Source organism: Talpa occidentalis, unplaced genomic scaffold (assembly GCF_014898055.3).
Source record: "Talpa occidentalis isolate TD23 unplaced genomic scaffold, MPIMG_talOcc4v2.1 talOcc4.9, whole genome shotgun sequence".
Lineage (NCBI taxonomy): Eukaryota > Metazoa > Chordata > Mammalia > Eulipotyphla > Talpidae > Talpa > Talpa occidentalis.
In genome coordinates, this window is record NW_023605305.1 from 23945081 (window position 1) to 23963077 (window position 17997).

Below are 17997 nucleotides of genomic sequence, written 5' to 3' on the forward strand. Positions count from 1 at the left end.
ATTCCAGTGGTGAAGGTGGAGGTGATCACCTACATGTGTCCTGAGCAGCAAATGTGGGCTCCTGAGAGACTTAGCACAGAAGAAACCCCAAGTGTACAGTCTACTCCCAGACAGAGCATTTAGAATCCATCCTTCTTCCCTGTCTTGTGCTTTCTGCATACAACTCCAACTTCCCAAAAGAAAGAAATGTTTTTATTCCTATAAAGACCCTTCCTCTACCTGCAACCTGATGTATAGTTCTTTGGTGGCTTGTCATACAAATCACTAAATCTTCCCAGGTAGGTAGTAATGTTGGGCCCAGAAGTATAGATCAGACAGAGATGATCCCACTAGTAAAAAAATGTTTCTACCTATCTGTGGGTAGCCCCCAGCCCTACCTGTAACAAAGCTAGGCCTGTCTGTGGCCTAAGCTTAAGAGATTTCTTCTGCCTTTGGCCTGGCCTTGTTTAAGCCCACTTTCCCTTCTTTCTCGGGCACAGTGTACCCGATTGGGCTCTCACCTGAACATGCTACTAGGCCATTATCAGCAGTTCCAGAACAGCGCTGACAGCCTGCAGGCCTGGATGCAGGCTTGTGAGGCCAATGTGGAGAGGCTCCTCTCAGACACTGTTTCTTCTGATCCTACGGTCCTACAAAAGCAGCTTGCAACAACCAAGGTAAGGCAGGACACAGGCTACTGTCTTGCTGGGCTTAGAGTGCCCACCTGAAGCAAATACTTGCATAGATGAAAGTCAGTGGTTGGGAGGCCTTGGACAAGATCTGACTCCTAAATACTTTATTCTAATATTTGTGGCTGTGCATAAACTGAGAATTATTGCATAAAGATGATTCCTAGATTCTAGATTCCCAGAACCAGCTTTGATGACTCAACTCAGGTGTTTTCCTTTTGTCCTTTGTTATGGACAAGCAGCAGTTGCAGGAAGAATTGGCTGAACATCAAGTGCCTGTAGAAAAACTCCAAAAAGTAGCTCGTGACCTCATGGAAATTGAAGGGGAGCCAGCCCCAGACCACAAGCATGTTCAAGAAACTACAGGTATAAAGCAGCAATAGCAAGAGTGCCTCCTTAATTCCTAGTATGTCCCTCTGTCCTATACATCACTCGGTGTTGCAGAAGTGTCTGTGGCTCTAGCTAGGGACTGCAGATATCAGCACGGATGGCGCACTAGGAACTTTATTCTTGCACCACTGAAGGGCTTCTGCGATCCAGCTTCAACCCCTCTTCCCCAGGCATTCTGCCTCTTAGCCACACCCTGCTTTCCTTTCCCAGTGAGCTAGTTACTCCTTCCTTCCTTTACTCCTGCATTTTCCCTGTTGTTTAGCTGCTAACGTTAAATAAGTTTATTCCACCATGAATAATGGCATCTTGCTCAAGGTGTAACCAAGTGATTACTTTCTTTCTAAAGTCCTGACCACTATCCCCAACCCCAAAAGAAATATAAGATAAGAAATAATCATCCCTCCTTTGGACTTCTCTAGTGCACTGCTCCTAGTATCTAGGCCAGTGCAGCATTTGTGATTTTTATAGATGTGATGGGCCTCCCTCTGCCTATGCTCTCTCTAAGAGACATAAGTTTGTAGAAGGCAGGGACTTAATTATATTTAGTCCTCATCATCAAGTAAAATTTGTGGCCCACCCACTTTTAGTGGGTGCTAAATAATTAACACTTATTTTATTTGGCTCAAATACTAATGTACTTTAAGCTTATTCTTTCCACTTGTCTTGATGTCTGTTGTTATATATTTAACTACAGTCCTTCTAAAAGCACAACACAAAAATACACCCCTCTCTCTCTCTCATGACATTGATTTTCCAGATTCAATACTCAGCCATTTCCAGAGCCTGTCCAGTAGCCTAGCTGAGCGCTCTGCTCTGCTGCAGAAGGCAATTGCCCAGTCTCAGAGTGTCCAAGAAAGCCTCGAGAGCTTATTGCAGTCTATCGGGGAAGTTGAAAAAAACCTGGAAGAGGAGCAAGTGGCATCACTGTCATCGGGAGTCATCCAAGAAGCCTTGGCCACCAACATGGTGAGACCCATGCCCCATGAGCTAGCACAGAGGGCGTGTCCGCCATTTTCTATAATTGCATCACTTTGGAAAAGTTTCCAGAGAAGAATTCCATGAATCTTCTAATAAGTTTTAGAGATAAATCCTACCCCATTAAAAATATTTCAGTCTAATTTCCAAACCATTGTTCAGCTTGAGGTAAAGTGGCAATAGTAAAGTCACTTGGTAGCATGAGGCAGAGAACTAAGGGACTGAGATGTATGGAAATCTGAAGGCTCACTTGCAGCCCTCCAGCCTCCCTCTTGAGGAGGCTAGCACATAGTTATTAGGAGGTTAGTGTTCTGAAATAAGCGAGCCACGAGCTGACAGACATGTTCTTGATGACAGAAACTGAAGCAGGACATTGCCAGGCAAAGAAGCAGCTTAGAAGCCACCCGTGAGATGGTGACCCGGTTCATGGAGACAGCAGACAGCAACACGGCCGCAGTGCTGCAGGGCAAGCTGGCAGAGGTGAGCCAGCGCTTCGAGCAGCTCTGTCTACAGCAGCAAGAGAAAGAGAGCTCCCTGAAGAAGCTTCTGCCCCAGGCAGAGATGTTTGAGCACCTCTCTGATAAGCTTCGGCAGTTCATGGAAAACAAAAGCCGGATGCTAGCCTCTGGAAATCAGCCAGATCAAGATATTGCACATTTCTCCCAACAGATCCAGGTGAGAATATATCTGCCAAATTAACAGGACAAATGGAAAAGAAGGGCAGGGAGAGGACCCATATTTATTGAGCACAAAATATACCAGTCAGTGTGCTGGAAACATTACCTACATTATCTTAAAGAAGTATCATAGCCATCCTTTAAACTAGTTGTTAGTTATCCACTGTTTAAAACACAGCCTGGACTTATTTTCACCCATACTAATGTGTTAAGCCCAGATCAGCAGTACTTAGCTTATCATGGACACTCAGGGATTCAAGTTGAGGAAACCTGGTCCGGATGTACACTCGTTGCTGGGACAGGAAGAGGGTGTAGCATATCCATGTACGCCTCATTAGTCACAGCAAGTTTCATGGAACCATACCTGGCTTTTCAGGGGGTGAAGAAATGTAATTCCATCATGTACCTGTTAAGTGTAGAGCTAGACATATTTGGTGAAAAATTTTACCTGCAAAAGCTATATATATACATGCATATGTACATGTATATACAATATATCTTCTATATTGGGGGATTCGTTCTTGATGTGTGAGATGTTGGAGATATTTTCTCACAGTTTATCGTGACTTTTCTTATGCTGTTTTGGCCATGTAAAACTTTTTTTCAATTTCACAAAGTGAATTTTATCGCTTTTAATGAAGGTGAATTTTCAGTCATAGTTTGAAAGTCTAATTGTTAGTCACAAGTTTTGAAAGAATTCACCCATGGTTCTAAAACTTAAATGATTTCATTCTTTTTTTTCACATTTGAACCTTTTAATAATTTAAGCTTATTCTGAGGTATGATATGAGGCATAGATCCAAGTTCATCTTTTTCCAACGGTCTATCTAGTGGCTTTTCATTTATCTAAGAAGTCTGTCTTTTCTGCATGATTTGAAAAGCCACCTCTGTCATACACAGCACATCCACAGTTGCTCAGTCAATTTCTGGGTTTTCTGTGCTGTTACATTGCTCTCTGTATTCATGTACCATAGCATTCTTTTTTTAATTCTAGAGGGTTGATGATATGTTTTTCTCCTTGATAGGGCTAGTTTCCCTTTTCCTTCATTTAGGCTTTTTCATAGCTATAATAGCACATTTATTTTTCCATGTGAACTTTAAAATTAACTTTACTAGTTCTAGGGACAAAATATTGGTATTTTTGAGTCACGTGAAATGTTCTTATTCACACTGCATATATACATACATATGCACACATATCTTTAGGGATATTTTTCTACCTTTTCAGGTTAACCTCTGTCAGTATTTTAAAATTTTATTACTAAAAATTTTGTACATTTCTTGTTAGTTGATTTCTAAAATTAAACTTTTTGTGTTGCTATTATAAATGAAATTTTCACTCTTGATTTTCTTATGTGGTTTTATATCCTGCTACCTTATTGAATTACTTCATTATTTGATTTAGTTGTATTTTTAACTTCCATAAGTTTTACAAATATATGTTCACATAATAAATACAGTTTTACATCTTTTCCAATTTTTATGTCACATATTATTTTTTCTTCCCTAATTGCATTGCCTATTATCTTCAATACAGTGGTAAATAATAGTGGACAGTGTGTTTGCCATGTTTTACAGAATAGGCAGACAATGGAAGCTTATAAAAGTTTAATAACATAAGATCACAAGCTAATCAGTGGCAAGGCCATGACTAAATTTCAGAACTTTTTGATGCCAGATAACTCCATTGATTTCATTCCATCACACTGCTTCCCAAATCTTCAAACATTTGTTTAAAGAAGATGAGACTCCTTTGCAATTCCTAGCCACTCTCAGGTGGGCTAGAGAAACCTGCATATTTATTGTTTTGATTCTAGCAGTCGACCTGGTGCACATGCCTCTTTTTTGTTCCCTCTTTTTCTGTGAATTAGGGAGAAATGTAGATACATTTCCTTTTTAAGAATGTGAAGATAAGAGAGTTGAATGCTTTTCCTTGGTTGCTTGACAGGAGCTCAATTTGGAAATGCAAGACCAACAGGAGAACCTTTCTACTCTTGAGCACCTGGTCACTGAACTGAGCTCCTGTGGATTTGCTCTGGACCTGTCCCAGCATCAGGACAGGGTCCAAAACCTCAAGAAGGACTTCACAGAGCTGCAAAAGACAGTTAAAGAAAGGTTAGTTTTCACATGTGTTGTTCCGTGTCCAGGAGCTAATTTTTTCTTGCTGTTCAGTGAAATGATTTTCTCTTCCTTCTTCCAACTTTATCAGAAAAATGACATCAAGAACTCTGCTACTAAATCATTGGAAGTGCCTGTTTTTTCAAACAAATCTACCCACTTGGTTTTTCAAACAAAACCACCCAGTGGTTTTTCTGTTTCTGAATAGTGCTTTCTTTCTCAATAATCAAATTCATTTTCTTCTCTATGCAATCATAGGCCTAGATCACCTGGACCAAACAGGACAAATTTGGAGTAGCAAGTTGGATTGTGGCAAGATTTGAAATAAAGAGGGAAAATTAGAGGAGTCTTCCCAGACATAATTAAGGGTTGTGTTGACACACGCCCTGCCTGCTTTGACCACATTTAAATTGCTATTTTGGAAGAGTGTCTGGATTCTTTCAAGGCAAACATGAGAATATATAACAAAGGTTGCTGATTTTAGGTTATCACTTCACTGTTGAAAAGCCATGACTCCCCCACTAGAAAGCCTTATGGCTTAAGAAGTCAATAGGACTTCTCTTGGTTTTTCCATAAGTAACAATCTTGAATTAGCTGATCACCACCTCAGTGACTAGAAGAAAGCAGTTACACAAACTAGCACAATAAGCAGCAGATTATTTAGTAGAGATGAGGGAGAGAAAAACCAAGACGACCTTGTTTTCCCTGTGCTGAGAGTAGCCCCTTAACCCCAATGAGGAACCAGGATCTCTGGCTTGAGGTCTTATTGATGTGGCCATTTCTAAAACTGAATTCCAAAATTTTCCTTCCTCTCTGATTTATTCATTAGTTTACTTCTCTGAATCTCATTTTCAGCATCTTTCTTGCTATAGAAATTAATGTTTGAATTAGGTCTTGAAAGAGTCAAATACCTAAAAAGTAGCAGAACTAGACAAGAGCTCCAAAGCCTGCATTCTTTCCATTATATCATAGTACCTAAATAGCAGGCTCCCTGTAGTTTTTCTCGCTTTCAGTTTAGCCTACAATAAGATTGAAGACTCTTTTCCCCAGAAATGTCCAAACAAGGCAATAGATGCCTTAGTTTGATGTTCTCCAACTTTATATGTGGTTTTTTTAGCCAAAACTGCTGTGGAAAAGATTATGAGAAAGAGAGGCCCTGCTAGGAAACTGATGCCTACAGTCCCAGAATGAACCTAGTTTTAGTTCAAGTTAACTCTTTGCAAAGCTTAGTCTGGCTACTAACAAAGTGTCTTCATTGACAGAGAGGAAGATGCATCATCTTGCCAGCAACAATTGGATGAATTTCGGAAGCTGGTTAGGACCTTCCAGAAATGGCTGAAGGAAACTGAAGGAAACATTCCACCTACAGAGACTTTCATGAGTACTAAAGAACTGGAAAAGCAGATTGAATACCTAAAGGTGTGTGAACAAAGGGATCCCCCAGGAGTCTCAGACTGGGCAGCAATGTGGAAGAGAATATGGGCTGCTCTCCTGCTGTGGTAGGGAAGTGGTGTGAGAAATCCAAGTTATCCGTCTACATCAGAAATCCCTCCATGATCTTCATGTGGTCCCCATACCTCTTCCTGAGCACCGAACACCAAAACATCTTCTATTTAAAAACTAAAATGGAAAAAATTGTCTGGGAATCATAGCAAATTTCAGCTGTTTCTTGGCTGACTTTCTTACTATGGTGGGTCATATCAAAGACAGTTAAGTCTAGTCTTGAGAAGCTTACACTGACGTTGAGGGTTTAGAATTAGGCAGTTTTGCCTGAGATGTAATGAGACGTGTGATCAGGATATTGAGGAGGGAAAAACTAGCTCTACAACTAATAAAGTTAAAATCAGATGGTTGGAGGAACCAGTTTTTCCCCCACCCCCTGATTTGTAGGTGAGCAGCCTCTGCATGCAACTCTAACACATCTCTTCTTTTTGCTGAAAGTAGTCAAGTCTGCCTCTAATTAACTCATATACCTTCATCTTTATTTTCTTAATAAAATAGGATTTATCTTGAGCAGGTGGAAGAAAAGGTATTGTTTGCTTTCCCAGAGAGAGGGCCAGAAGCATTTGCAGTGGGAAGATGTTCTCCAGTTTCTTGGTTCATAGTGCCCTTAGTGTTTCAAGAAATCTTCCATGATATGTTAAGACCAAAAACCTAAAAACAACTCTTACTTGCTAAGGGATCAGGTGGAAGCAACTTACTAGTAGTTGTTCACATGCTATCCAACAGATGGCACTGTCTTCCTTTCAGAAATTTAAAATGTCCTAGGCATCAATGCATGGTGTGGGAACTGTGGCCCTCTGGACTCAAATGACTAATAAAATAATTGACAAGGTTCAGTTGAAGGTAGGCAGCATGGGCATGCTGGATGTTCATGGCTCTGTCTTCCTCTGCCACTGCTCTGCAACTTGAAGTCAAAAGTAAACTGAGATTCTCAGGAAATTTCAATGTGGGGAAGATTGTAGGCCAAAGCGGTGTCCCTGCTTTGACAGGAGTCAAGTCCTGCTTCTGTGGCTGGCAATCCACATCTAAGACCTGAAGATTTGTCTTAGAGCAGAGGCCATTACTTCCTGACGGCTTTCTCGGATAGTTGGAGCTCTGCCTTCGAAAACCGTGTAAAGTTCCCCTGAAAATTTGAAGCATAGTCTATCAAATTCTGTGTATTTCTCTGTACCTCAGCATCTAGCCCCACATTGTACCCTCCAGTTACCACTTCCATTTTGTTCTTTACATGTTTTCTCTTTGTCCATCTACTGGTAAACTCTTATCATAAAGCCTTTCCTTCCTCTAAGCAGAGTGAGATATGTCTCTTCTTGGTTTCTCAGAATTTGTTGACTGTCCATATTCTGTACTAGCACTTGTCACATTACAATGTAATTTATAATCTGAGCTCTTGGTTTTAAGAACTGTATCATAATCCTCTTTTATATCTTCTGTGTTTGGCATGATGCCTGGTAAAAGATCAGTAAATATTTGATGAATGACTGAATGAATGAGAAGGCCCTGAATATGTCAAGATATCATTCTCTCACACCTTGTCTGGCTAAACTAAGATCTTGATATGACTGAATATATGAGAATATTCACTTAATGCTTACCAGAACTTCAGGGCATGTATATAGATGACAAGTGTCCCTACTTAGAAGATGGAATCCCCCATTTGTTACATTTAGCTATTTTGTTCTTAAATCAGGGTCTTCTAGATGATTGGGCAAGTAAGGGAACTTTGGTGGAAGAAATCAATTGCAAAGGCACGTCTTTAGAAAATCTCATCATGGAGATCACAGCACCTGATTCCCAAGCTAAGACAGGTAAGTGCAAGTTCTTAAAAATGTGGTTGATGTATTTCATTCTTTGCTTTGCCTTTGTTGGTCACCCCTTACTTAACAAAAGTCAAAATCAAGATTGGATATGAGAACAAAAGAGTTCCACAAAGCAGTCCTCCCCATCAGCCTGATTTGTTCTCCCATTTGCTATATCACATTGCTCCGTTTTGCAAACTTCCTTCCCATAACAGGGAAAAATAGAGGGACTAATTGGCCCACTTAGAACTAAACATCCTGTGAAATTTCTCTCTTTTGAACATGTAACTGGGATGGCTATGTGTCACCTTTAAATTGGGATCAGCCCTGGAAAGTTTAAGCATGATGTCTTACGCGAGGCCAGGTATTTAGGGGTCAGTATTGATACACCAGGGAACACTGGCACACCTCATGGAAGTGGCTACGAAGATTAGTGCACAGATCTATGAAGTCTCTGACTACAAATTAAGTCCTTCAAACAAAATCCATTATGAGTTCATGGCACTTTCTGGTTGTTAGCTGGGATCTCATAGGTTTTATAACCAGATTATGTGAATTCCTGTAGTCACTGAAATAATAAGGAAAAGGTTTGCTTTCTTTTTTTCCTCCTGAGAATGGCTCCTTTTCTGTTGCATCCTGAAATTTAGAGATCTCTTGGAACTACCCAGGATTGACAACATTTCAGGGATTGGCTATTCTTATATTCCAGTACTTAGACCTTTTAAGTTCAGTGAATACATCAGGAGTTGGCAAACCTTTTCAACACAGTATTATATAATAAATATTGTAGACTTGTAGGCCATATGGTCTCTATCACAGTACACATTACTGTCTTTGTAGCTCAAAGCAGTCATGGATGATATATAAATGTAGGAATGTGGCTGTGTTCCAATAAAACTTTATGCACAGAAGCAAGCAAGAGGGCCAGATTTACTGATGGACTTGTTTTCTGACTCCTCGACTAGATCAATGTTTTTTGTAAACTTTTACAAAACAAATCTCATATAGAACTCTATTACAGAAAACAAAATAATATTTTGTTGGCATAAATTTCTCTTATATGTCAACTCATAGCATTTATCTATAACAAAATCTGCCAGTGAGACTATTGAGATTATTTAAGTCAATATAAAAATTTGAAAAAGAGGATTTTTTGATAACAGTTTCATCTGATTTGTTTCTCAATTTCATTCAATTGCATTGTATCCAGAAAATACACACACAGATAACTAGCTGCAAATGATGACAAATGTTTGTAATGTTGTAAATGCTAGTGAAGAGCTACAACTTTTCCAATCAGTGACCTCAAAAAGAAGTTAAACATGTGCACAGAGATGCAGGAGCGGCTTTATTCTCCCAAAGAAAGTGACATACGTTGGTTTTATCTAGTGGGTTAAAATGTGGTGTTTAACATAACTGAATGTGCATATTTTATTGCCATGTCTAAGTAATTAGAAATATATTCTGAATATTAAATTTCAGCCAAGCATTTATAGAGTCCCTACATTACCTCCTTAGGGCTCTTTGAAAATCAGTAGGCTGAAAATCACTAGCTCTCAAAGTTCTCTGCCAACTCTGAAAAATTGTGAATGTTCTGTTTCCTTACATTTGTGTAGCTTTTTGTTTCATAAAGTGCTTTCACTTATATTACACTATTACTTCTTTCTGGTAGCCCCATGAGAGTTGACAGGATAGTATTACCTTGAGATCCTAGAAAAGGTGACTCAGGTCTATTGTAGGTTAAGGCTCCCATACCTAGTTAGTGATAGTCTTGGATAGGACCTTCTCCTAACTACTAGTCCAGTTTCTTTGGGGCCATTACCACATTGCAGTGGAATATGAGCTTTCTGTCTGACCCATTATACAATTACTGTTTTTTAATATAACCTTGCACATGACTTTTCCCACAGTGTAATCAGTGCACATGCGAGATCTATTCTGTACTTTTTAATGCTTTTACTATAGAACATATCATGAATAATCTTTACAGTTCTGTGTAATTGTTATAATTATATGATTTGTTTTTTACTTGGGACTCTCCTGAAATACAAGGAATAAATTTGGGGAAAATATAGGTGGAAATTTGATGATTAGAAATAGAACCGGTACTAAGGCATAATTCATGGGAATGTTTACGAGCCAGATTTCTTGGTACTTATAATTTCTGTTTTCTGATGGGGGAAGGGGTGCAGAAAGTGGCGAAACCTTTGAAACAATGCAAGAAGGGCTTGTTTTAATGTCTTTATTAAAATAATGCTGCTTTATATGTCCTTAATGGTTTTTACTGTTCATTTTTATTATGTTAATAATATGATCTTAAAAGCTGAACTTTTTTGCTTTATTATAAATCTTCAATTTGCCTTACAAATCCGCTCTCCTAAGTGTGGCAGATAACCATTCTAACGACTTAATCATTTTACCAATACTTACTTCACAAAATTAGGGCATGGTCCAAGAAATTAAGTTGGTGATTTAAGAAGGGAACTTGGACTTAATTCTTCTAGAAAGGATGAAGAGTCATTACTGCTAAGGAGTTGAAACACCTCAAGTGATATTTTGTAAACCTGCCATTTAAAATGATTTGTCTCTTTCCATGAGTATGTTGTCTTGTGCTGTGTGATCTTCCTAATACCTGAGCTTAAAGTGAGTGCCAGGGAACAAATTCGGTGCCTGTATGTACTCCTAACACGTTTGTCTTGCCCTGTTTGTCTCCCTGTCCTTCTGCTCAGGTTCCATACTGCCCTCTGTAGGAAGCTCTGTAGGCAGTGTAAACGGATACCACACCTGCAAAGGTGAGATGCCATTTCAACAGTGCCTCTTTGTTGGGTGTGGTAGGACAGCATTCATGTTTGCCTCTGTGTATGTTTTCATGTGTGTGGAAGAACTGCCAGCATGGGTGTGAGGGTGAAGCAACTGGGGAGAAGCAACTGTGAAAAATCTGGGGAAAAGCAACTGTGATGCCTCTGTTTGCTAACTGTAGGCTAAATAAGTTGACAGCTAGTAAGATAAAGGTAGTAAGAGGTAAACTGCACTGAGAGATAAGACCACTAAGGAAAGACCTTAAAGAAAATTCATGTAGGTCTTTAAATTTAAAGAAGCTCTACTAGAAGTAGTTTAATCTAATCTCTGACCTCCTAGCTAGGTGACTTCCCTGTAGTTTGGAAAGATAGAGCAGAAGAATGCCCAAATCCTCACCCTCTTCACTTTTGCTGTTCCCATATGGCTTATTTACTTTACTCCTACATTTGAGTATATAATGCCAAATCAGAAAGCAGATTAATAAGACCTTTTTTGCTTTGTATATGTAAATGAACTTTATTGATTTAGCAGGAAGGCAACCTCTAGTTCACTAGGAGTATAAGAGACACTTAATCCTGATGAGCAGTTTAGTAAAGGGACCCATTGGGAATGCTTTGAGAGTTAGTCCCAATCTGATTTCTGTTTGTGTGATACTAGATCTGACGGAGATCCAGTGTGACATGTCAGATGTAAACTTGAAATATGAGAAACTGGGGGGAGTGCTTCGGGAACGCCAGGAAAGCCTTCAGGCTATCCTCGGCAGAACGCAAGAAGTTCAGAAGGAGGCAAGTGCAATGCTGCAGTGGCTGAAATCGAAAGAGGAAGTTCTGAAAGCCATGGATGCTCCGTCATCTCCAACTAAGACAGAAACGGTGAAAGCCCAAGCCGAATCTAACAAGGTACTGTGTTTATATTAGGTGCATCCCAAACACTAAAAGGAGGAGACCGTAGTTGGAGTGTTCTGCCTGAGCAGAGGGACTCAAGAGTGAGATGTGTCTCACCACCCAGGCTCTTACAAGCAGCATGTTGGACTTTCAAGTGATTGATAGGCCTACACTCTCTAGAGAATTGTTTTCCCTATGAAATTAGAAATCATGATGTCAGATTCTATTTATAGAACAAATAGCCTTCCACCAAAGCATCATCTCCCGGAGAATGTGATCTTGTTTTCTATCTGATGCTATAAGCCAATCTATAGTCATCAAAGCACTTTTCCAGCTCTTGGAGGGGCCCAAATGGAGTGATTACAGTTGATTCTTAAGATTGACATATAAAACTTGGAAAATAGCAGAGGATATAAAACCATATAGAAAGTCCTATAAAAATTTTTTTCACCAAAAGTTTTTATATTCTAATTGGGCATATTGGAATATCTCCTCCAACTGCATAAACATCACCATCATTGTTATCATATCTTGACACTGGATTAATGTTTCCTATAAGCCTCTGCTGATGTGGTCCAGATAAAAGAAATTTAGATTCTACTGTTGAAATTTTCCATTTAAGGGCCTCCCCAGTGGCGCAGCAGGTTGAGCAGACCTCTCCTGTCGCTCCCGCTGCTCCCTTCAGCAGTGTCTTCAATCTATCTGCCTGTTCTGCTCCCTGTTCTATCTGGTGAATTCTCTCACCCTCCCACGCCTCTGGCCTGTACCCCTGTGCTGGTATAAATAAATAAATCTTTAAAAAAAAAAAGAAAAGAAATTTTCTATTTAAAGTAAAAATTGAGGCAATAAGGTTAAACATCTTAAAATCACAAAACAAGTCCTAGATGGAATCAGAAATAGAGCCTATATTGCTGCCCAATTGTCCAGTCATTTCTTCCACGCACACACATTTTTGTTTCCCTCTCTGAAAATCTCACAACATATGTGATGTTCTTTATCCTAGGCCTTCCTGGCTGAATTGGAACAGAATTCTCCAAACATCCAAAAAGTAAAGGAAGCCCTTGCTGGATTACTGATGATATATCCCAACTCTCAAGAAGCAGAAAACTGGAAGAAAATGCAAGAAGAGCTCAGTAAGTCATCACAAGGATGCTGCAAATTCACTAAATTGCACATACAGAATCTCAGCACATCCTATAAAGTTGGAATTATTTTTAGTTAATTTTCACAAGTAAGCAAGAGACCTACATAGAACTAGAAAGTAAGACTGATTGAGGAAAAAAATTAGAGACTCCATTCAAAGTGTCTGAAGCTTGACTTTCTTGGGCAAGTCAAACTGACAATCTACTGTGATAAAAAGAGCATTTTACTGACAAAAATGAAAAAGTGGCAAAAATAACCTAAAGATTCGTAATATAAATAGCGATGAAAAATGATATGGGTGAATATTGACAATGAAAAAAAAACTTATTGGCATAAAAGATGTTCATAATACAGTAAGTTTAGAAAGAGGCGATGAAATAAGTGTCAGATATCTTCCATGCACTCGTGTATGCGTGTGTGTATGTAGTTCTATACAATTTTACCGCATGTGTAGTTTCATATAACTACCACCTCAGTCAAGAGACAGAACTGTGTTGTTTTAGTTAAAATTAAATCAAGGTTATTTTTAACTTAGGAAAACTTTAACTAATCCTCCAGGGGTCATTTCCTGTAGTTTATTAGGAACATAATTTAGGGACCGGGCCAGGGCCTGATGAGAATAAAGGGTACATTCTCTCATTTCCTCTCTACAGATTCCCGATGGGAAAGGGCCACCGAGGTGACTATGGCTCGACAAAGGCAGCTGGAGGAATCTGCGAGTCATCTGGCCTGCTTCCAGGCTGCAGAATCCCAGCTCCGGCCCTGGCTGATGGAGAAGGAACTGATGATGGGAGTGCTGGGGCCCCTGTCCATCGACCCCAACATGCTGAATGCACAAAAGCAGCAGGTCCAGGTGAGCGGGTGTGCTTGATGGGTTAGAGCTAAGAAATTGTGCTTACATGAGCCTGGTTTGAATGTTGCTCTCAGCAAGTACATTCCATATGACCCTGGATGAGTCATTTACCCTCTTAGAGTCTCCGTTTCCTCAGTTTAAACGAGATATTTGTAAGCGCTTTGTCACAGTGCCTATCAGACGGTAAACAGATGATTGCTATCATCGACATCACGAATAGAGGCAATAAGATGAGTGGATATGAGAATGGGAAAACTTCTGACTAGATTATAGAGTCACATCTTACATTTTCTTTTTATTGAGGTAACGTTGGTTTAGAATATTGTTTGTGGGCCTCCCTGGTGGCCTAGGGGTTGAGTCTCAGCACTATCACTGATATGGCCTGAGTTCAATCCCAGCCAGGGAGCTAATTCACAGGCAGCAGACCTCTCCTGTCAGTAAATCTGCCTGTTCTGCGCCCCACTCTTTTTTTGGTGAATCCTCTCACTACCCTCCATGGCCCTGTGCTCCAGTTCTTCTGTGCAAAAAACAGAGTATTTTTCGTGTTTTAGAGGTTTAGCATCTCCCCCTTCAAGTGTCACATTTTACTTTTAGTACCCACTGGTAAAGATCCACCTTATTTAATGAAATATCTTTTATTTGCTGGCTTTATGTAAGTTTTTCTGCTGATGAAACCTCAAAAAGATTATTTAAGTGCCTAATATCATAGAAATTGAGGTTGGTCAAATTTTCATTTCCAGTGAAAATCTACATAGAACTTTCTTTACATTTTCAACCAACCTTGTTCCATTTCTTCTCACCATAACTAAGTTCCTTAAATTAGACCTTAGAGTTTTTGAAGGAACCCTTTCTCTTCTTAATCCCCTTTTTCTAATTAATCATCCAGTCTTATTTAGTCTATTTACAAATATTTTTTGATTCCAGTTTTCAGACTTTTTGGTCTTAAAACCCTTTTATACTTTTAAAAAATTACTGAGGGCCCCAAAGAGTTTGTGTTTCTCCATTGACATTTATTGATATTTACCTTATTGGTTCACTGAGGAATTTTTAAAAATCTGTATTTATTAATTAATTTAAAGTAATATTGTAGGGCCTCGCCAGTGTTGCAGTGGGTTGAGCGCAGCACTGTGAAGCTGTCTGCAGCCTATGCAGCGCCAGTTCGAATCCCGGCTGGCCAGGGAGATTCCCACATGGTGTGGCAGACCTCTCCTGTCCCGCCTGCTGCTCCCCTCAGCAGTGTTTTTCGGTCCTTCTGCCTGTTCTGCTCCCTGCTCTGTCTCTGGTGAATTCTCTCACCCTCACGCGTCTCTGGTCTGTGCTTGTATAAATAAATAAATCTTTAAAAAATAAAATAAAATAAAATAATATTGTAAATACCATAACATTAACACAAGTAATGTATTTCTATGGAAAAATAACATTTTCCAAAACATAAAATATTTAATATAACATTAAATGGCATTGCTTTACATCTTTGCAAGTCTCTTTAATGCCTGGCTTAATAAAATATTCTCATAGATTTTCACATCTGCTTCTTATTCAGTCTGATGTGGTATCAGATGTCCTATATAGCCTTATTGAACATTCATGAGAAAGTAAGAACTTAAAAAGGCAAATAGCATCTTAGTATGATGAAAATAGTTTTGATCTCATGGATACCCTGACCGGGCCTCGGGACTCCCAGGGGGTGTTTTAAGAACTCCTGTTCTAGTCTCTCTTCTCCATTCTAAATACTACCACCGGGCCTCCCCTGGTGGTGCAGGCAGTTGAGCGCTGCGCTGTGAAGATGTCCGCAGCCTGCAGCGCCGGTTCGATCCCGGCCGGCCAGCAAGGGTCCCACATGGTGTGGCAGACCTCTCCTGTCTTGCCCGCTGCTCCCCTCAGCAGTGTATTTTGTCAGTCTGCCTGTTCTGTTCCCCGTTCTGTCTCTGGTGAATCCTCTCACCCTCCAGTGCATCTGGCCTGTACCCCAGTTCTTGTATAAAATAAATAAATCTTTAAAAAAAAAAAAATAGTACCACCTTCCTGATGCTTGAGCTCAAGCCTATAACATTGCAAACACCTGCTACTGGGCTTCCTTGTCTGGCCTATCAGCCACACAGTTATCAAATTAATCTCCTTAAAGCATTTACCAGAATACGTGAAAATGCTTCAGTAGCTCTTGGCTGCCTATTGAACAAAATCCAGATACTTACTCAGTGTGGTATGTGTGACTTTTCACAATCTGGTCCCTGTTTGTCTCGCCGGTTTGTCTTCCCAGTGCTTCCCCCATAGACTGAGGTTTCTACCCACATTAGATAACTTGTTTTTATGGAACAAGCCATGCTCATATGACTCTGTGGCTCTGCTAATCCTGTGCCCTCCGTCTGAAGCCCTTCATCACTTCAGCAACCCCTCTGTGTTCTTTACTGTGTCATCTGTGAAGCTTTTCCTGACTTCCCTCTCCTGCTGTTGTCCAGCCTCTGCAGAATTTATCATCTGTAATCCTAACTGTAATCCTAACTTTTTTGGTGACCAAAGCAGTAGAGAGAAAATAATTTTTAAAAGACATGCTACAATATAGTTTGCTACTTAATTATGCTATATTGTAATGTATAGATTGTAAGTGCTGTTGGAATTTTGAGGGAAAAACTAAGAAAAACAGGTTTTCAGAGTTCGAATGGTAAGCCCAGCTGATTCTGCAACCCAATGCCCCGAATTCCCAATTAAGAGGCCTGGGTTTTGCCTGGCAAAGCTGATTAGTGCAGTCAGAAAACAAACTGGTTTCCCAGCCAAGGCCGACCTTAGTCGCTGATGTTGAAATAGGAAAGTATATAAAAAAGACCTAATCAATGTCCTTTCAAAACAAGTTTTTATTAAGTACTTGCTTTAAGAGATACTATTTTTTCCTAAGTCTGGTCCTTCGAGTTTTCTAGTTGATTGTCTAAAGGGAGAGACATGACTTAGCATGATCCAAAATCAGTTTTTGTTTTGACATTGTTTTAGATCTGTCTTTTCTCTCTAAACATCTTGGTGTTATTTCTATGACAGTTTATGCTGAAGGAATTTGAAGCACGCAAGCAACAGCATGAGCAGCTGAATGAGGCAGCTCAGGGCATCCTAACAGGCCCTGGAGACGTCTCTCCATCCACCAGCCAAGTACAGAAAGAACTCCAGAGCATCAATCAGAAGTGGGTTGAGCTGACTGACAAACTCAACTCCCGTTCCAGCCAAATTGACCAAGCCATTGTCAAAAGCACCCAGTACCAAGAACTGCTTCAGGACTTATCAGAGAAGGTGAAGGCTGTTGGACAGCGACTGAGTGGCCAGTCGGCCATCAGCACCCAACCTGAGGCTGTAAAGCAGCAACTGGAGGAGACCAGTGAGATTCGGTCTGATTTGGAGCAATTAGACCATGAGATTAAGGAGGCACAGACGCTCTGTGACGAGCTCTCAGTGCTCATTGGTGAGCAGTACCTCAAGGATGAGCTGAAGAAACGTTTGGAGACAGTGGCTGTACCTCTCCAAGGTTTAGAAGACCTTGCAGGTGAGTTAACATGAGGTCTACACTGTTGCCAATATTAGTAGCAAGTCAAAAGAAATAAATTAGTGGTAGTCCCAAGAATCTAGGGTGACCCTCATGTAGTTTTTGGACTCAGAAGAGCAATACCCCATCCCTTCGTCTAACTTCTGTGAGAACTGTCATGGTCATTGCACATTGATTGGGTTTTAGCGATATGTGCCGCTTTACATAACATCATCGTAGAGATTAAAGCTCTAATATACATTCAACCAGCAGGGAGAGATTTATGCTCATAGTTGTAGCTGGAGTTACACATGTTCCTCCACTGCTACTCACCAAAAATGCAAAATTAGAACATGTTCTAAACTTCCTATGATGGCCTTGTGCAAGAAAAATTTTGTCATTAATTCAATGCCTCTGTAGCGTTTATGGCTTTTTACCAACTTAATCACCTTACAAGATTGATGTGAGGATTAAATAAGATACAATATTTGAAGGAACCTAGCTGTGTGCGTCTTTTATGGTAGGCCATCAGTTAACATTAGTTTCCTTCCCCTAAGATTAGACCCATCTGCTCTCAGCAAACTTTTTAAAAATTTTTTTTTATTTTTTACATCATTTTTTATTTTTAAACAATACTTGCTTCTCCCAACCTCTCAGATATAGTCCCCAAAGAGTTTCCTTCA

The 17997-nt window shown here is 39.9% G+C and overlaps 1 protein-coding gene across 1 annotated transcript in view; it reads left to right on the forward strand.

The window, feature by feature from the left end:
• MACF1 (microtubule actin crosslinking factor 1) overlaps nucleotides 1-17997 on the forward strand; it is a 210647-nt gene that overhangs the window by 111707 nt on the left and 80943 nt on the right. Inside the window, exons 46-57 of the mRNA XM_054691644.1 lie at nucleotides 480-656; nucleotides 911-1034; nucleotides 1816-2024; nucleotides 2391-2708; nucleotides 4659-4825; nucleotides 6091-6247; nucleotides 8022-8139; nucleotides 10860-10922; nucleotides 11587-11828; nucleotides 12817-12946; nucleotides 13610-13809; nucleotides 16840-17335. Of these exons, the coding sequence (XP_054547619.1) occupies nucleotides 480-656; nucleotides 911-1034; nucleotides 1816-2024; nucleotides 2391-2708; nucleotides 4659-4825; nucleotides 6091-6247; nucleotides 8022-8139; nucleotides 10860-10922; nucleotides 11587-11828; nucleotides 12817-12946; nucleotides 13610-13809; nucleotides 16840-17335 (2401 nt within the window). The remainder of the gene's footprint in view (nucleotides 1-479; nucleotides 657-910; nucleotides 1035-1815; nucleotides 2025-2390; nucleotides 2709-4658; nucleotides 4826-6090; nucleotides 6248-8021; nucleotides 8140-10859; nucleotides 10923-11586; nucleotides 11829-12816; nucleotides 12947-13609; nucleotides 13810-16839; nucleotides 17336-17997) is intronic.